This window comes from Seriola dumerili, unplaced genomic scaffold (assembly GCF_002260705.1).
Source record: "Seriola dumerili isolate Sdu_G_001 unplaced genomic scaffold, Sdu_1.0 BDQW01000052.1, whole genome shotgun sequence".
NCBI lineage: Eukaryota > Metazoa > Chordata > Actinopteri > Carangiformes > Carangidae > Seriola > Seriola dumerili.
The window spans coordinates 3,543,726-3,563,348 of NW_019174307.1; the positions used below are offsets into that span (position 1 = coordinate 3,543,726).

General features: G+C 38.5%; 1 protein-coding gene across 1 annotated transcript in view; it reads right to left on the reverse strand.

The window, feature by feature from the left end:
- The window catches only part of dnah7 (dynein axonemal heavy chain 7), a 72,534-nt gene that overhangs the window by 29,555 nt on the left and 23,356 nt on the right, over positions 1 to 19,623 (reverse strand). The window contains exons 20-36 of the mRNA XM_022741294.1: positions 19,115 to 19,327; positions 18,859 to 18,968; positions 18,331 to 18,499; positions 17,383 to 17,485; positions 16,560 to 16,687; positions 16,077 to 16,289; positions 15,129 to 15,227; positions 14,551 to 14,799; positions 13,380 to 13,529; positions 10,339 to 10,521; positions 8,739 to 8,915; positions 8,260 to 8,391; positions 5,934 to 6,155; positions 4,582 to 4,779; positions 1,841 to 1,996; positions 1,410 to 1,578; positions 257 to 383 (exon numbers count right to left, since the gene is read on the reverse strand). Of these exons, the coding sequence (XP_022597015.1) occupies positions 257 to 383; positions 1,410 to 1,578; positions 1,841 to 1,996; positions 4,582 to 4,779; positions 5,934 to 6,155; positions 8,260 to 8,391; positions 8,739 to 8,915; positions 10,339 to 10,521; positions 13,380 to 13,529; positions 14,551 to 14,799; positions 15,129 to 15,227; positions 16,077 to 16,289; positions 16,560 to 16,687; positions 17,383 to 17,485; positions 18,331 to 18,499; positions 18,859 to 18,968; positions 19,115 to 19,327 (2,798 nt within the window). The remainder of the gene's footprint in view (positions 1 to 256; positions 384 to 1,409; positions 1,579 to 1,840; positions 1,997 to 4,581; positions 4,780 to 5,933; positions 6,156 to 8,259; positions 8,392 to 8,738; positions 8,916 to 10,338; positions 10,522 to 13,379; positions 13,530 to 14,550; positions 14,800 to 15,128; positions 15,228 to 16,076; positions 16,290 to 16,559; positions 16,688 to 17,382; positions 17,486 to 18,330; positions 18,500 to 18,858; positions 18,969 to 19,114; positions 19,328 to 19,623) is intronic.

A 19,623-nucleotide genomic window follows, 5' to 3' on the forward strand; every position in this document is an offset into this window, starting at 1 on the left:
TTATGCTGAAAGTGATGGGATGCTTTCCTGGTAGTTGAAAAAGTGGAAGAGGTGGATCAATGCTATATATAAGACTGAAATTTATTAAATTTATTATTATCATTTATTTATTCCGCAGCACCTTCTGTGCTGCAGAAAAGCTCAGTGGATTATACTTTGTGTAGAGGTTTGGTTAAGAACATTCCTAAACATATGCACACAGAACTGAGTCAATTCAATAAAAGCACCATGCAAGTTTCATATTCTGTGTAGTTACCGTATGGTGAAATGCCAGTCTATGATCCTGGAGAAGATTGTATACATTGTCTTCTCATCAAAATCATTGATGGTAATCATGTTGAAGTGGCGCAGATAACGAGGTGTGACAGGGTTACGCCCTCCACCTGAACAACAAGCAGAAGAAAAAAATATGTACATATATAATCTTTATCACAGATAACATTTCTGATACTTCAGTCTACCTGGTACTCTAACTCAGTACCCAATTTTTCTTAGGGTGCTCACTTACAATTTGTTCATTGTTTACATATGAAAATATATGAATGGTGGACACTGGTGGACAGCAAAGATCTGTCTGTTCTTTTCTATCAAAATATCATCATTATTTCAGTTTTGAAGAGCATCGATGTATTAAAGATGACCCAGCAACCATGGATTTTGTCAGAGATGACAAATGCTCCACATTACCTATCTGCTCTAAGTCATGTAATATTATTTAACAGGTAACCTTGTTCAGCATTTGCACACTGGACCTACAGTATCACAAGATTGCATTGCAATAACTCTTCATGGCTTGCAAGGCAATATCAGTCAATAAAGTCCACTGAATGGAAGTTTTATGTGGAGCTTTTACTTACTGCTAGCTCCACTATACAGTGATGTTTGTTACCAACTTTGACTTGGACAACAGGATACAGCATTGCCCTCAATTTGAGACACAAGTTTACATTGGCATGTACAGTGGGATCCAATGGGAAAGTGGACTCAGACCTCTGGACCCAACTGACCACTGACTGCTTATTTTTCCCAACTAATATCATAGACATGATGGTATATACCAGCATAAAATTAGCTCCTCCAGAAAAGCTGTCAGCACAGGCGCCAGCAGCAGATACTGGAGCTATGTGAGCACCTGAGAGTGGCACCCACCCTCTTTCTCTTGCAGCTGTCGCTGCCAGCTGCCTCAGTGGACAGGGGTGCCTTTGTGCTTACACCGGTAGTTGTAGTGGAGGTGGAAGTGGTAAACATTTGCTATTTATAAACACCTTAAGGCAGTGAGGAGCTCCACGAAACAGCAGGTAGTGGTTTGTGACACTGTCTCTACAGCACTTGAGCAGCAGTGAAGATACAGAAAAAAACTCAATTTTGTCAAACAATCTTGGCTTTGAAACGGTACAGCTGCTACTTACCAGGTGGTCCCATAGCACATATGACCTGGATATCCACCAGGTTGATCATTGAGCAGTCCTTCATGTCATACCAGTTCCAATGGTCCAGCCACTGTCGCAGCAGCTCCACAGGGGGCTGGGCACCATAAACCTCCCTGGCTGGCATGTTCACATCATCCACAAATACCACCTGAAAAGATATAACATTAGTATACTTGGAATAATAATAAATAGTGATAGTACCACAAGGTATTTGATATTTAAAACTATACTGATTTTTGTTTAGATGTACACTTTTTACAGCTGCATCTCAGAATGAAATAGTGTAATAGAACTACAAATCTTTACAACTGGAACATTTTAATGACTCACTTCATTGATGATCGTAAACTGAAAAACAAACAAATCATACCAACATAGAACATCATACGAACACAAGAAAGAGGATGTACCATTTTCTTTCCCATTGGAGGGCCAAACACTCCTTTGCGCCGCTTATCTAGCTTGGACAAAATAATGTTTTGGGTCTGGGCAGCTGTAGTCTGGGCAGAAAAGTTGATAAATAATGGGCTGTACACATCCTTCTGCAGATGATTCAATAGGAAGTCCTGGGCAAGAGATATCAGAAATATGAGTTCAGATTATCATCAAATCTCATAGTATGGAAATATATCATATACCGCATATTATCACAATGAATGTAAAATAGTGACACAATGCAAAAATAAAAGATACTATCTATAAAAGTGACACATAGAAAATGAGTTATGTGTGTAAAATCATGGGATAATTACATGATTTGGGTAAATGTTAACTTATGAATTGTACACTCTGTAAAATGTGTGTACTGTATACATGTTTTTTTATGGAATATTCAGAAAACTTGAAGTGACCTATTAAGGTCTGGGAATATCATGGACTTAATTCAACAAATAAATGTGATAAGGCTACTAACTTATACTCATTTGGTTGAAAATGTCTTAAAGTATTTTCTCCCTTTTCTGAATCAGCATGTCAAAGATGCCTTATAAAGGCAGAATACATATAAAATGATCATTTCCAGTTTGATCCTGGCAAATGGTTGTGATAAGCTTTATAATCTCATTAAATGTGGCAATTAGTATGTATTTCATTATATACAAACTGGATCTCAGTTAATCCCTGAAAATGACTATGAAATGAAGTAGGAAATTAGTTGCCCTCTGAGGACATGTTCTAAAGTAATGTTCTGCAGGTCAAAAGGGTAAAATCTGTGAATTTTAGATTCTGCATGACGGTTTACAAAAGGGCATTTTACTAAAAGCTAAAAGAGGCTTTCACTAAAGGTCATTTTGATAAAATGGCCCTGTCTTTTTCTATGAACAGAGAACACAGTCATAGGTGATCTGATGTATTTAATTAGGATTTGATCTATTTTTATGGTGATTTTATTATGTGTGTGTTCAGAGCACATTCTCTAGCTTCCATGCACACACATGTGTAAGCATGCACACAGTTCACATGCCTGTGAAATCATGAGGGTAATGAGCTGTATAATTGAAGTGGACTTGTGATGCGAGTGATCACAGGATGTAGCCAAGGTGCATCATCATCCTCTTGTCTAAATTATAAACCAAGAGCACAGCTTGTCTCTGTCTCACTTCAGAGTATTCTGGGGTAGATGATAGAGCTTTGTGTTTGTCTGATGCTACCAGTGCCGAGACAACGCCAGTCATTCTAATGGTCTGAGTGCTGACGCTTCTTTATCACTGCTGCTGGATTTGAGAATCAGCCTCGGTCTGCTGATTGTGGCATGGGACAGAGCTTCTCGATCACACAGACTGGCAAGAAGTGGAGAACAAGGCAGACTTTCCACTGAGATGATCTCTATTCTCCCCAGAGTCCTAAGTCTGAGCACACTAATGGATACACTAATGAAGGAAAGGGAAGAAAGGGGTATTAGTCCCTGATATAAATAGCCGAGGGACTGCCCTGAGACACTCAGTATTTCTCCAAAGTTTCACACCTGGTGCCTGTAGCTGTGTTGCTTCCGAATGATTCGTGTGTTGAAAGCACTTTCTAAAATTTCCTGAGACTGGGGCTATACTGCTTGATGATGCTCACTCATCCTATGGAATTATGTTATTGGTAGCATGGGTAGTGTTTTTTTTACATATGATAACAGTAATTTCTTCTACTAAAAATGCAAGTCCAATCTCCAATTCCCCAAGAGCACAGAGGCAAGATACTAACAGAGATAAAATACAGCTAAAAAGAGCAAATACAGAAAATGATCATTTATAATAATCTACTTTTTTTTACTACTAAGATTTTTTAATGCTAATTTAACCCACGTTTAAGGCCATTTTAAAACTAGTCAGCTGTAGAAACAATGTACTACTTGTATTTCAATGTAAATTAATCAATTCAGCTTATGCTTATTAAAGGTGTCCTGTGGAGTTTTGACCAGTTTGAGCACAATGACGCAATGTTTTAATGAATGGGTCCCAGTTTTGTTTGTATCTTGCACACATGCATTAGGACATATGACCATGAGCATGCAGGTGGAGAAATTCACATGCCTACCAATGGTTTCCTGCTTTGCCACAGATGAACAGATAGTGGTGCCAAGAAACATAGTAATGTCCTTAGAAAGGTAGGGAAGAAGAAGAGGACAGATAGCCCGCAAATATAGATGTAAATGAGGAAGGTTTTAAAATATTGTAAAAGTCATCATAATGGGGAGGGTATTTCATGTTTCATAGCCCTGCTCAATGACCCCCCCATTTCATGTTTGTGTTTTTTACACATAATGGCAAGGTGGAATAAAGGCGCAAGATTCTAACCTTGAACAGGTTGTGTAAAAGGGGCTTAAAATCACACACAGGGTGACAATATAGCACCTTTGTTTGATTCAGCATAAACAAGCAAAAGCGGCATAACGGGTCTTCTGATGATTATATAGCAGGATCTCTGTATAAAAGGGGCTAGTGTTTCAGAAATGTGATGGTAAGAGACAGCAAAACTCAATTAAGAATCTCACACTGAGCTGAAAGTTAACAGGTGCATCTTATTTTTCTTGGGAAAAATAAGGGCAGGGCAATGGTAGCAGAAAAATGCAGTTTGGTTTGGTAAATTCCTTCTGTTGAACGTAAAATTCCTTAGTGCTTTCCAAACATTATGCTACTGAAATAATACCTAGCAGACAACTCACTGTAATGTAGACACTCTTGCCAGTACCAGTGGGACCGATGAAAATAGTGGGCTTCTGGTGGGTGACGAGGAGGTCCATCAGTGCCATGTAGCGTACCGTGTTCTCAGTGGGCACAATGATCTCATTGAACTGCACGTCTTTCTTTATGGGGGGAGCAATCTTTAGCGCATCAGTCCACAGCTCCCACCTGCCCGGGCCCTAAAGAGAGAGAAAAAAAAAAAAAAAAAAAAAAAAGTTAAGAGAAAAAGGCCACTGTCCTCCCATGCAACCAAAACACACCAGGGGGGCATATAATACTGGGCTCATTATATCTGTAGGTAAGAATATATGACAAATAGAGGACACAAATGGATTTATCTATATTGTGAGCATGCACAGGCATTTGTACTTAAAAGGTCTCTAATGTTATGGGACCCTTTCATTGTATTCAGAATTGATTCATATCAATAGTCTACAACAATAGCAATAGTTGATGTACATAAAATAAATGGCTCTGAAACAAAATGTGTCATTAACCATCCCTTAGCCTTTTGTACTAAAGACGAACTTGTTGTGTACTTCTTGCTAAATCTATACAAGCTCTGCTCCTCTAATCATATTGTAAAAGCACAAGAAGTACGTTCAAGTTAACAACTGCTAAAGTTAACAATAGAGAAGTACTCTGACCGGCCCTGTGCTAATTAAAATTTCCTTCTACTGAAATTTCCAAATACTGAAATATTGTACAAAATAACTAAAAAAAGTTCAGATTTGCCATAATGTTCTTTTTCTCTTACAACCTGCAGGAAAAATGTAATAGTTTTCAGAGTGGCAGTCAACACCTTTTTCAAGAAGAGTATCTCAAATATCCACTTTGATGAGGTAACTGTAAAGTATTTTTCTTTACTGTGAAAACATTGTTATTTCAATATTCTCCATGATAAAAACTGAATTTACTGGGAGCAAATTCAAGGCAGTTGGAGTAATGTGACTGAAGCTGACACTTTATAAAGGCTACACAGACAAAAAAAAGAGCATCCCTCTTCGCCAACTGTTTTAGGGAAAAAAAATTTAATTTGCCCAGTCCACAAGTGCTTGATGTAGAGGGGGCTCTCCCTTGTGCTTGTTGTCAGTTAATGTGATAATGATGGTGTAAACAAAATTACTGTATAATATAACCATTTGTAGTCTTCACTGTGTGAGAGAAATACTTATTCTTTATCCAATTCTTAACTCAGAATAATGGAAACCACAAATAAAATTTCCCTCACATTTTCCCATAAGCAGCTCATTAAAAACTAAGTCATAAATATCACAGTGTTTTTTGAGCAGCAAAATGCTCTTAGCTGCACAATTATCAGGAACAAACCTACCTCTTTAATGAAGCGATACTGGTAGACTGTTCCCTCAGTGGGCAGGGGAACTGTCAGCTGTTTAGGTGGAGCCTCGACAGTGGCCAGAATACCGTGGCAGGCCTGGGTCTCCTCACATAGAGGACCGTTCAGTACCTCCCTAACCACAGCATCAAACTTGACCCGGCTTGAATCATCACAGCTGGCACCCACTGACCACACCAGACAGAACACAAAAATGCCCTGTGTAAAAGGAAAGGACAGAAGTCATGCTTTTTAGCTGCTAAATCATACGTATTGGTGTATATAATGAGTGTCAATTGGTACAGGAGGGAATAGCCCTTCATCTCTGACAGCCAAAGTAGCATTTTGAATTTTACTGAAGTACATGTATATAAATGGTTTTAGGTGGCCTTTGCAGGTGCATTTTTTGTATTTCTGAACTGCATGTTTCACTATATTTTACTTCCCTGTGGACCATAACCCACAAAATGAACAAATTTATGTTCAAGCTAGTGTTAGTACAGTTATAAGTGTAAGCATTAACAGATATCATCACACTGTAATAAAATCCCTGCTCACAGACAGGGTTTGCAGTCAAAAACCTCATGGTGCAGACAAAAGTTTGCAATTACTAAATTGATTAAAATGCACAGCAACCATGTAAATGTCTCAACCAGTGTACAGATTATTTTATGAGACAAATACCAGAATCCACAGAGAAGAGATGACTTTGTTGGAAAAAAACAGCAGGAATACTGTAGGAATTGGAAATGAGGCTTAGCAGCCTCATGATAGCTCCTGCTGTTAAAAGGCTGATTAATTCAGCACTTTGATAATGACTGGCTAAGAAACATGGAAGAGAAGGTTGAAAGGCATTCATCAGTGCAGCGTGCCACAGGGGGATAATAGCAGTGCTTTCAAAAGACACGATTCAGAGGCAAAAAAAATCAATTGGAACTCATGCAGGGGGCAGAAGAGAGGGCTCATCTGCTAAAACTTTTCCACTCTTTGTGAGTCTGTGTGGAGGAAGACCTGATTAGAACAGCACATTTAAAAGGGAAAATAGAGGCTCTCTTGTGACTGTACATACTGTGCGGTTTGGTAAAATAAATGGATTTTGAATGTACCACAAGAGCCAAAGCCAATGTTACATTCTTTTTTCAGTCAATAACTAGCAGTTTGAATTAAGATGAAAATAACTCAATCAAGCTACAAATAATCGGAACGATTCAGTGTTCCCTTTCAAATTTCAGTACTTCAGACCATAGTTTGAATTTGTTATATTGTTAATTTAACTATACAGCTAAAGAAGACTGTTTGTATATTAAGTATTTGCACAATTTGGGAACTAGTGAGCAGGAAAAAAATTAGGAAATTAGGAAGTGTACCCTTGTAAAATGAAGTAAAACTGGTGTCATTGGGCTTTCATAATGTTATATATAATTGATATATACAGTATAATGTCTCCTAAAAGTTTTAACGCTGCTGTTGGGTCAGACATCAGGATTTTGCCTGTAAATTTGCAGTGTATTTTGCAGAAAAGGCTCTTGTCAGTCTCTGTCATGATACAGAGCTGTTTTCTTTCACTGACTGCCTCTGTTTTCTTACGCTGTTTAGACTAGCAAACTGATAATTTTAACTATTAAGTGCAGTTTCTCCCTTTATGTCAGCCTTTTTGTTTGCCTCCACTATTTCTTTATGCTTCCACAAGCAAAACCACAGGCTTACAACATCAATACAAAGCAAAACAAAACTTGACAGTGCCAGCTGCAATTCTTTTTTTTCATGAAATATTTTACTTTGTATTCTTAGCGTATAATAAGATTGTTTATCCTGATTCACAGTGGCATCAAAATGTTTGACTAGTTTGTTTTGTTTGTTTACTGCAACAGTTTTTTGGTGTTGTTTCCTCTTATGCAGGCACAGAACACAAGTGCATGGTCAGCTAGTTGTTTTTGCAGTGTGTTCAAGTGCAACTTTTTAAGAGAGGATATGACATGCAAAACAACAGCTCAGTTAGTCTTAGAGGTTGTGGATGTCAGTTTAGCCTTTTTTTGTTTGTTTGTACTGCATCATATCTACTAATTTGGCAAGAATGCTATATGCTACATCATTCAAGTACATATTTAACAATTGTGAAACACTAATGAAACAAAGGCATAGCTGTGTTGAGACTAATCAGAGTGGGAAGTGGATACTGTAAGTGTTTTTTTTTAACCTCTGTGGGCCTACATTACCTCAATAATGGTGTAGCATCCTGTGAGTTTACACATTCAATTAATATGTTTCTATTGTTAATAATACTATCGTAATAATCAATAGCAGTAGTAGTAATAATAGTAACCTCCAACCAGGAGCAAATGTCTTTTTCATTCATGCTCTTCATCTTTGCTTCATCATGAAACTCATCCATCATGCAGTCCATCAGATTCATCAGGGACTTGACTAGATTGGTGTCAGAGGTCGGGGACAGCTCCTGAAATTAAAGCATAAAGAGACCATACACATAAAACAGCTAAAAGAACTTTAGTCTGAATACACTACTGGACTCAGAACTCATTAAAAAAGTTAACATAATTGACCAAACCTGTCGACCAAGAATCATTGCTGTATGAAACTGAAAAATCTTCAACTTTGCTTCTAAAACATGCAGGAAGGAATACACATACATCAATGTAATATTTGAGTGTTTTTGTAATGAGAAACTGAGGTAAAATCCTCATGTAAATGCAGAGTGAAAATTTCCCTTTTGAGTAAAGAGAACATAGTATTGATTTGCAAACCACTGCCGTATAATAGTATTTCCTGAGAATGGTTCAGTACCTTGGTGGCCTTTCGAATGAGCTGTACGCAGGCTGGCACTATGCGGTCGAAAAGGCCAGTGATAAGGTCTTTGTGCGTGGCATTGACTGTGGTTGGCAGGGTATTGAGCCAGGACAGCATAAGAGGCCGCCAGCCCAGCATATGAGGCTCCATATAGATCATACCGCAGCGAGACACCTGCCACGAACATATATCACATCTGAAAACACACATCTACACCAGTGGTACTTCAGTAATAAAGAACAGAATCAGTGTATCAGAATATAAACATTTATGTAGTTTACTGTATATCTTTCTCATGGTATTGTGGTCCTAGTTTAGCAGAGCATTGTAACATTTATGATGAGTTCATCCCTGTAGTTACATCATTTTAGTAAATACTGTAACTATGAGCAAGCTGCATATGTGGCAATGTGTCTGATGACTATATTACAGCCTCTTTCCAAAAAGTAGCTATTAATGAGATCTGATAGCTCCAAGTCCCACACAAGGAATAGCTTTACAGAGGAGTAAAGGTAAAGTTAGAAGACAAGATGAGCAGAAATGGGTCAAGATACACAAGAAACATCTAATATACATGAAGATATTGTAGGAGAGAAAATGAAAAAAGAAAGGTAAGGTTTTAAGATAAATAACTTCCATAGACAGAGAAAAAGAGAGATCAACAGTGCACAAAAGGGACCATGAACAAAGTGGAGGGAATTCACAGTGATCACAAAAAAAAACATTGATGCCTCTGCATTCAGCATAATGAAAGGAACAGATGCCAGGCCACAGAGAATCAAAAATAGAAATCTGTTTAATAAAAAAGTAGAGCCGGGCAAATGCATTTAGGGAGATGGTATTCTCTCAAGGCATCTACTGTATGTATTGCCTTTGTTACTGCCTCACAACAAACCATGAGGAACAGTACAATTAAAACGCTTTTTTTTGGATACTGCATAATATCTATACAAAGACTGCAAGTTATCTCAAAGCTATTGTCATCTCTTTTTTGCAAAGTTTGACAACATCATTTACTAAAAAGTCTGGTAACTGGGTAATAGATACACAACAAAGGACATGGTTAGAACATGAAGTGGAGGAATGGTTAGCCAACCAAAAATACAGTAAGTGTACTAACTGACATTTGTAACCTTGTAACCCTCTAAAATTAATATTATTTACACCCATCTGACACTTCAATAAAGATGAATCAAACTAATATATGTGAAAAAAGTAAGTGTCTGATGATATGCAAATACTGACCCGAGGATGTAATAGTTAAAATGAACAAATATTTTGTACAGAGGTTCCTTTTTTTGACAATTTCTAAACTATTTGAGTAGATAACTGAAAATCAAAGCAGACAGGCACAGGCCATAAATACTGAGATGAAAAGTAGAGAGTGTATGTAATATAGACACCGGTCTCAACCGGTGCAGTACAATGATACAGTAAGAAAACTACTATATCGGTAAAAAAATTCTGTTTCTAAATAAGAAGAGTAAGTGATACATCCTCAACAATATCCAGAGATTGGAAACCATCACTGCCAGAAAATGGAACAGCAGGATACATTGTGATGAAACCCTGAATCGAAGTAAAAAGTGCTTCTCACCGTGGCTGGAGACGCCACCTCCAGGTCCATGGGTTCAAAGATGAGGCTCATTTGCGGGGACATCTGAATGATCTCACCACTCATCAGACACAGCTTCTTGTTGTCATCCAGTACTGTGTTCATATTCTCAATCCACACGGCGTCCACTGGGCCGTCAAAGATCAGCCATTTTCTGTCGGGGCTCTAAGAGACACAAGAAATGAGATTGCTCACATCTTAAAGGAATACTGTATTTTCAGCACGATTTGATGCACATTTACGTTTGTATTAATCAAAAGAAAGGTCTCAAAACAGTCACCACTATTGACCACACTAGTGACCTCCTGGGTTATCATTTTTGTTGTTTGTTACTAACCCAAAAATAAATACATAATCATATCAGACAAATACAGGCTAAAATAGAGCCATGTAAATTCATGTAATTCTTCATGTTGAGGACAGATGGAAGGAGGAAAATACGGATGTAAGGAGACACAAACAGGTATACAGACAGACAAATAGATAGATAAATGAACACATAAAACATTAAGCCTTGGTGAGGTTTTTTACTTCAAGGAAAAATCAAGCTCAATCTACCAGAAGGCTGGCCCCTATAGTGCTAAAATACATAGAAGTATTCACGGAAAGTTAAGAAGGGCTTAAAAGTGCATAAAAAGTAGTGTTCTACAGAGTTTATAAGTTCAGTGCCTGTATCCTCTAATCATATAGCACACACTGCATTTACTTCTTCCCCACTGACAGAAATCCCTCTGCGCACTTTCAAGGTCAGCAAAGAACTCATGCATTATAATCTAAGCGAAGAATGTTTGCTAAATGAATGAAATTAACACCTACACTGTCATAATATAGGTTGACAACAAGCGTCAATTCTCCAGTTAAATGGGCTGGCAAGAACTGTGCTTTAAATTGATTTGTTGTAATATAAACAAATGGATGTGCCTGGACTGGGGCCATCTGGTGCCTGAGAGGGAAGTGAGTATGCTGTAATGTAATGATCTGACAGAGAGCGTTGGCACTGAAAAAAAAATAATATTGTGTATGTAGAGAGTTTAAAACACTACATTGCTGCTGACTCCAGATTACCACACGAAAAATTAGTTTAGTAAAATACGATGCAAAAAAAACAAAACCAGACTTTTGCCCAGAGAGGAAAATGATTTTTTTTTAGACTGAATTAAGGCAAAGCTTGTTCTTGTTTTCCATTTTCATTGCATCAGTATGTACTGTCTTGGCTGTCATAACCACTCCTCGCACCCCTTATTCATTGACAAAAAAAAAAAAAAAAAAAAATTTGTAAAATGACAACTTTATATACATAGACAATTTTTGAAATGACAAGTTCATTTGGAAACAATCTGACAAAAGGGCAAACAAATGATTTTCCATTATGACATGCCTCCACTGCAATCTGTAAATTGTCAGACCATATGTGTCTAGTTTGTATGGCTGTGTATGCACACGAAGGAAAGAGAGTTATTAAAGATCTAAATTTAACAAGACAGCAAAATGTTTTTTTTTATTTACCCTGTCATTGCCGCTTTTCTTTCTATCAGCTTGCAATTAATTGTAATGTCATTCCTGTTGTACAATGTTACATCCCAAACTTGTAAACTAAAACTATGTAGACAATAATGCATCTCACTCTCATACAAAAAAGACTGATATAAGATAAAAAAGAAGTTGCTTCTAATACACTGTTTCCACTGAGAGAGCACTGGTTTAAATGTCTGATATATACAGATATTATATTAAACAACTTCTACTGTAATACTAATTCAGCTGAATGACAAGTAAACTGAGCATTCAGAGCTAAACTATTACAACCTGAAACAAAGATAATGACAACAAATGCCTCCACTAGATCCTCCAACCCCCTGAAATTAACTGTCAAAGGTGTAGTAATCAAACCTAAAATATTCCTGTACAATAGCTCAAATGTTAAATTTGCCTAGTTTAATAAAGAAATGCAAACATGTTACAGAATTAGAGAGGGAGAGAGAGAAAGAGAGAGAGAGGGGGAGAGAGAGAGAGAGTGAGAGAGAGAGCACATTAGGCTCTGTTAGCACAGATGTGAAAAGTGACCTTAAAATCATATGAAACTATGGTCCTGTCTTCTCCCAGTTTTTTACAGGATAGTGTCTACATATTTGGTCATGTTGTTTATCACCAAAACCTTACTGTTGACAATGAATCTAAGAGGAACTCTTCACAGACTCAATCAATGACCTTGAGGAGTGGCATCACTCTCTGAGGGTGCCAACAGTAAAGCACCTTCCTAGTGTCTCCTCAGCCATGTCCTCATCCCCCAGGAGGTGTGGCAAACTCCATAAGGACAAATGATGTGGGTTTCCTACCCTCCATCATGACTGAGGGAGCCACACTGGTAAATGTCAAAAGATTTTCAGCTTTTGAATTCCAACATAAAAACCCAGTGGAATATTTAAATGTGTAAGGAAATACGTGTTTCTGTTTGGCTGGCAGGGGAAAGTTAAAATACTTCAAATGGACACCTCAAACATAGTTCCAGGTAATGGTAAAACCATTGTTCAAACTGTCTGCAAGATACATTTAATTAAAAGGTACTAAATTACCGATATCAAATTACAACAGCACTTATGCTTTGTGCTTGTTTAGCATTTAAATTATTTCAAACACATCCTCAATAAACTGGTACTCACATACCTGTAGTAGACTCTTCACTATTACTGGACCTCCTTCCTTTGGAGGGAATTAAACAACTTAACCAGTGTGTCGAGGACAAGATTTTAGGTCATAGTCAACATTGTGAGATATGATTTGTGAATATACTGTATACAGTATTAAGCACACAGAGAAACATTGGAGCCTATAGGAGACATCACAGCCCCCACATATGTTCTGCTAAATTTTAAATTAAGGATCACCGAATCAACATGCTGCTTCACAAGTTAGATCATACTGTGTTTGTTTGTTTATTTGATTGGTTGTGTCTGAACCAAAAACTGTTTGAACTGCTGTACTCTCCAGGAGTTCAACAAAATGCTCACAGGCAGCCATCTTACCAGGGAGGCAGCAAAGGCTCTGTAGCTCACAGCAAGGATGCCATCGGACCACTCGTGGGAGATGGGGTCAAACTGGCCGTACAGCTGTCCCATGGTGATGGATTTCGGGTTGATAACTGTGATCTGAACCTGGTTCTCATCCATTAGACCCTGGTATAATAATCACATACATGCAAAAACAAAAAAGATAATACACATAGCGATATCATAAACTCAGGAGAAATGGATGCACAGACAAATTCAAAATAGATGCAGTATGTATATACACATATATAGTATGTCAATATATATAGGAAATCTTTACTTCACGGGTTATTTTCTCGTAAAAGACAAAGAAAAATGTGTTTCAATGAGCATAACAGCAGCTCATTTGACTAACTTGTCGATGCCAAGACTCATAAATTGCTTAGAGGAGTAATGTTCATATGACAGGACTTCTGCTAACTGAGGAAGAAAAGCAAAAACTGCGAAAAAAGGCTTTTCAGACAAGGTGTCGCTTTGAGTTAAAAACAATGAGAGAGCGAGCTGCTGATGAAAAAAAAACAAAAAAACAATACAAAAAGGATAGCGAGGGGAGGGGTGTTGGACATGATCAGTGGATGTGCAGCGACAAGGATGACGATGATAAATGGAGCGTTCCCAGGCGTTCCATCAGCAGGCCTTCATCTGTCTCCTTGGTGGGATGCCTCTCAGCCCTCTCAGCCATGTAAATACAACAAGCCAGTTCTGCTCTTCTCTGTGAGATCGATAACTACTAAACAAAGACTACAGCTCTGACAAATTGGATGGATGTGTTTACTTGAGACAAACATGTAGCGCAGATAAGCCTTGGATATTGATTATAACGCATATTTTTACTTGACATGAAGGTTTAGAGATTTTCTTACAGATTGAGTTAGTCCCAAGGACTCAGGAAACCCGATCAAAATTCATAATGAAATACAATTAAAAAATGCATGGTCAACCATCTGAATATAATGCTTTTTTTTTTTTTTTAATTTTCTGACAAATTCCCCAGGCTAATACCTGACATGAACACAACAGATAAGTTGGACCTCAAGGACAACTACAGGAATGCAACCACCAAGAAAATAAAGTGGTTTGAAGTAGCTATTGATCAATACTAAGTGTAATTTAAGAAAATAAGAAATATAGTTTCCGAACATCATACCTTTTCAAAGACGTCATGAAGGGCTGCTGCAAGCACACGGTAGGCACTGGTCTTTCCTCCGAAGGGCTCACCCACCAGCATGAAACCATGTCTCACTATCATCATCTCAAAGATCTGCAGGATTTTCTCAGCGAAGAAATCGGTGATTTGCAGGTTCATGTGTCGGCAGTTCTCCTCAATGGCCTCCAGGAGGACGCGGTAGTCTCGATTTGGCAGCTGGACCCCCGGGAACAGGTCAGAGGTGATACCCTAAGGTGGATAGGAAAAGTCGGTGAAGAACAGTGAGGCGGGAATCTTGTGGTACAGTGGAAATTTAAGTTTACTGACATGCAAAAACACATTCACCTTGAGATGTTTGAGGTGAGGACAGACAAATGACAGACACACATATTCAGAAAGTCAGTGCAAACAACCATTCACGCACACAAACACACATTTTAGTGAAAACTTCCGACTTAAACAGACTGAAATCCTTGTTCATGGTTGTTCCTGATGAATTGGCTGGAATTAACGTGCTGACATCAGTTGATGTGTACTGCTGTGTTAATCAAGACAGGAGGAGCTCCACTCTATCGCACCTCAAACAGCTTCAGATCGTGGGCCAGGAACTTGGGCAGATTGACATCAATAATGGATCTCAGTAACAGCATGTCTTCATTCTCCTCTGGAAAAGTGAGCTGCCCCAAGGAGGAGGGAGGAGAAAAGGCAGAGAATAAGAGACATAAACAATGGTAAAATAGGGACAGATGAAAAGCAGTTGAATAATGAGGCTTTATGATAAAGTAAAGTTTCTCTGTGCCAAATGTAGCTGACAAAAAAACATTCAAGAAGTTAGCTGTAGCTAGAGGTCTAATTGACAGCTCTAGATAGAACCTTCTGGAAAAAAAAATACATCTATGCATTAGGTCACTAGAGTGGGGGCATATCCCATGTTACAGTATATGAAATAAAAGATAGTCAAAAGTTTGTTGTGTTGTGTTTAGAAAGTATACAGGTATGGGCCAATACTCAGATTCCTCACTGTGTTTGAAAGATTACTCCTGCAGAGTAGATGCACATTTTGGGTGGAATAAAGGAATTTTTAATTGTACATACAATCCAAATAATATCACAATACTAGCAAAATGTAATATGTATTAAAACAAACGTGCTTCCTCTGCATTAAAAATTTACCAAAATCTGTTTTGAGGATGAGGCAAGATTACACTCAGCTATGTGCTTGTTTTCCTTTGGCTAGCTCAGCTCTACTTTCAGCAACACAGTGAGCAAGAGTTGAGAAATTGTTGCACCCCAATTAGGCACTCTTCTTACTGTTGTTCTATGATCAAAGATTGTTCTACTTCCCTGAAAAGAAATCATCTTTAAATTCTAAAAAATGTCACAATAGCAGTGTGGGACATCTAAAAATTGAAAAACAAATAGTGGCAGCATGGTTATGCTGCAACAGACTGGAATTATTTTTTGGGGAAAATATTCAGATAAACAACAAAAAATTCCATCATATCAAAGTGACTCTGTTTTGATACCTTGAGGTTTCCAGCAGCAGTGAGCACAGACTTGACAGCTCTCATCCCATAGTCGTAGTGATGCTGTGAGGACAGCTGCTCCGAACAGAGTCGATAGGTTGCCACAATTTTCACCGACAGGGGCCGTGCAGTCACAAAGCCACACGAGTAGAGCACAATCTCTGCGATCATTGCATAGTCCGGTACCATCATAGCCACAGTCCTGAACAGAGCCTGGTGCAAAGAGACAGTTTTGCTAAATGGAAACATGCTTTATGTTCAAAAACATTTTGACCTGAAGTAGTTCTAAAGTTATGATATTTCCTGTTTTATTTCAGCACTTTTTAAATCAGTAAAGTTTGGAGAAAGCATAAAACCGGTCTATATTTTGAACTACTTTTAGTTGAGAAACAACTCCCTCAACTCCTCAACTATGTATTGCAAAAATTATAGTTTAGAATAGACATTTAAAATAGAAGGAATGCCCAAGAACTGATACTGTGCCTTGAGGTTGTCTGGTAGCTCAGAGCGTCCAGCGTAGCCAGGATTCATAGTAATGAACACAGCACAGGAGGGGTTCAGTTTTAGCTCTGTTCCTTCAAACATCAGCATCTCAGCATGGGCAGAAATTCCTGGATACACAGATACAGTTACAACATGGTATGCATTGACCTATAGCTATGTGTATGTCTGATAAGATTTCTTCTCATTTCTTTATTCCCACTGCAGTTTTGGATTGCTGCTTCTTTGGACACTTTTTGTAATGAGCACGCCCTGAGGACTATATCTGTAGATGCCATGTCAGCCATACCTGTATGCCATATCACATGACAAATGCACATGCCCATCAGAGACATGTCATGGGCTTGCGCACATATCGATAGAAGTTTTAAAAAGTCTTACATTAAAACCTACAGCCCTCTATTCAACACTCTTGATCCATAATTCAGATAAGGAAAAACTCCTGATCTAAAAACAACAATATAAAATAGTAGTAGCAGCAGTTAAGTAACAGAAACCTATTAGCAGTTACAGGCTAAGAAAAATCCGTATGGCCTCTTGGCCCTTGTATCTTATGACGCAAGTCATTCAATGCTCATAGCACCCATAGGATATGTTGTTGTGCTGCAGTGAACAAAGCTGTGCTTGAAGTCCTGCTGGCCAGCCTACACAAATAGCCTTAGCTCCATGTTACACCTCTTTGTAGTCTAAAGTTTCTAAAGCTTTTTTACTGGTGAGAATACGCCAAATTTGTTTCTGGTACACTGCCAGCTTACACAAGAATCAAAGGGAAAGAAAGCCAAAATGTCAAAAAAAAAGCACAAACCTCTCTGAATAGTGAGAATCTGTTGAGCCACCACAGACAGCACCTCCAAGTCAATGCGGTTAAACTCATCAAAGCAGGCCCAAGCTCCGCAGGACAAAAGGCCCTGATCACACAGACACATCAATGCACATACACACAGAAATCACCAATACAAATTTAAATAGCAAGTATGAGTAAGTTTTGCCTGTGTATGTGAGCTATTTTAGTAGAGCAAGTGGGAGGACATTTTAGCAGGGTGTAAGCAATTTCACTGTAAACAAAAATGGGAGGTTTGTTTTGCATCACTAAGTGTGACTTTTTTGGCTGACTGATCAACTGCAGCAGTACTGGGGGGCACTAAACAAGGCCCCCTGATCTATCAGTGCAGTGGAGTGCTGTTTTTGAAAGGACAAACCTTAATATTCTACACTTCTGGTACCAGGAAATTGTAGCAGGACTACATGTGGAAATGACTGCATACATTTGATTTGCATAATGGTGCGCAAATACACCTGTACCACCGCCCTACATTATCCTGTATTTGTGAGGACAGGTTGTAGTGGTGTATAGACTGATATTTTAATGTTTGTATTCCGTTGTGCGAGAAGAGAAAATAAAAATAGAGTGGATTTTTACCCCTGTGTCATTCTCTATTATCATACTTTTTTTTAAATGCTCTTAGTTATGCTTGTATGGTGGATGTATCTGTGCTGGCACACTTACATCAGAGAAGAGAGCAAAAGTATGTGGGGATATCTACTTAATTAAGTAATTATTAGAAGTAAAAGATTTTTTTGTGCTTGCTTTGACTTAGGTGTAGGAAAAAGGCTTAGTGTCTCACTGTTTCACTGTGTGTGTTGTTTCAATAAGTGAGTATGCTTTCAAAAGTCTATGAGTGTTTAAATTTAAATTATAGGTGTGACTAGTTGTAGAGGAAATTAATTAAGTCATAGTTAGAGAATGACTCACTTTGAAGAATTTGCCCAGAGCAATATAGTCCAGTCCATCAGAGCAGTTGAAGACCACACATTGCTTGGCCACAGCTTTAGCCAAGTCTTTGGTTGTTTCTGTTTTTCCTGTGCCAGCTGGGCCCTCAGGTGCCCCCCCCAAATGGAGGTGGAGGGCACCAAACAAAGTGCTGAAAGAGTATGACCAGACAGGACAAAGCGTAGAATGTGATTTTAGATAAAGTATGATTTTCCTCATTGTATTCACTATCTTTATCAACAGGAACATGTCAGAATATGTCCACTCCAGCTTGATGACAAAAGTTTAGTGAAATGTTCTGAGAGCCTCACTGGAGCAATACTTTTTAAAGCTGTGTTGTAAAAGGTGGCAGTTTCTGAGTGGAAGGCTTTTCCAACAAACCAAAACCACCTTATTCTTCATACTGTAATGTGGGCAGTTTTTGCACTTCAACACAGGGACTAGCAAATAGATAAACTTTAGAAAAAAGCAGACAGTGAACTGTTGAGGGTGGGTGTATAGAAGCTTTACCGGTAGCAGCGGTCAGTGAGAGGAGTTATGACCAGGCGTGGTGTGTTCCCGAGGTATTCATAACCATAAGGCAAACCAGCATTGATCATCTTGGTCTGGAGGTGGTTTTCCTGCAGAAGGTGTGATGCAGAATTTTGAGGTCAATCACTTAGTATTAATTATGAATGAAATAAATAATTGAATCATTAACTTTAGTTATCATTGTGGGCCGAATGGCTCCCTAAAGACTTGTACCAAATCTACCCATTCCACCTACCACCCAGTAGTAGCGTAGTTGGCTAAGCCACTCAAAGTCATTCTCGTCATTTATTCCCTTTTGCACCAGCACAGCTAGCACATCCCTGGCATGAACGTCCAGCACAACAAGGGCTCCGAGGGTAACGCGGTTTTGCTTGGAGAGCTTGCCACGTACAAGTGCCACAATGTCGTCAATCTGTCTATTATTCTGCTCCAGGTAGGCGTCTAGGGCCTGAGGGAGAGAGGCATCATTAAACAGAAGGCAGAGCATGTTGGAGTTTATCAAGACAGAGAGGGGATGCTATCAAGGCCCCATCTATAAACTGAAGGTCACAAGTTTAAACCCTGCACAGCTATCAAGTCTATCACTGTCGAGATGTCTACGAGAAAGACATCACACAACTGCTTTTGCTGGCTGGGCATGATCTTCACCCTATGAAGTGAAACAAACTGTTGTGTCTTGAGGTATATTATATATAGGACTTCCCTGTGCACCTTTATAAAACTCTGCTGGCTATATGAACTAAA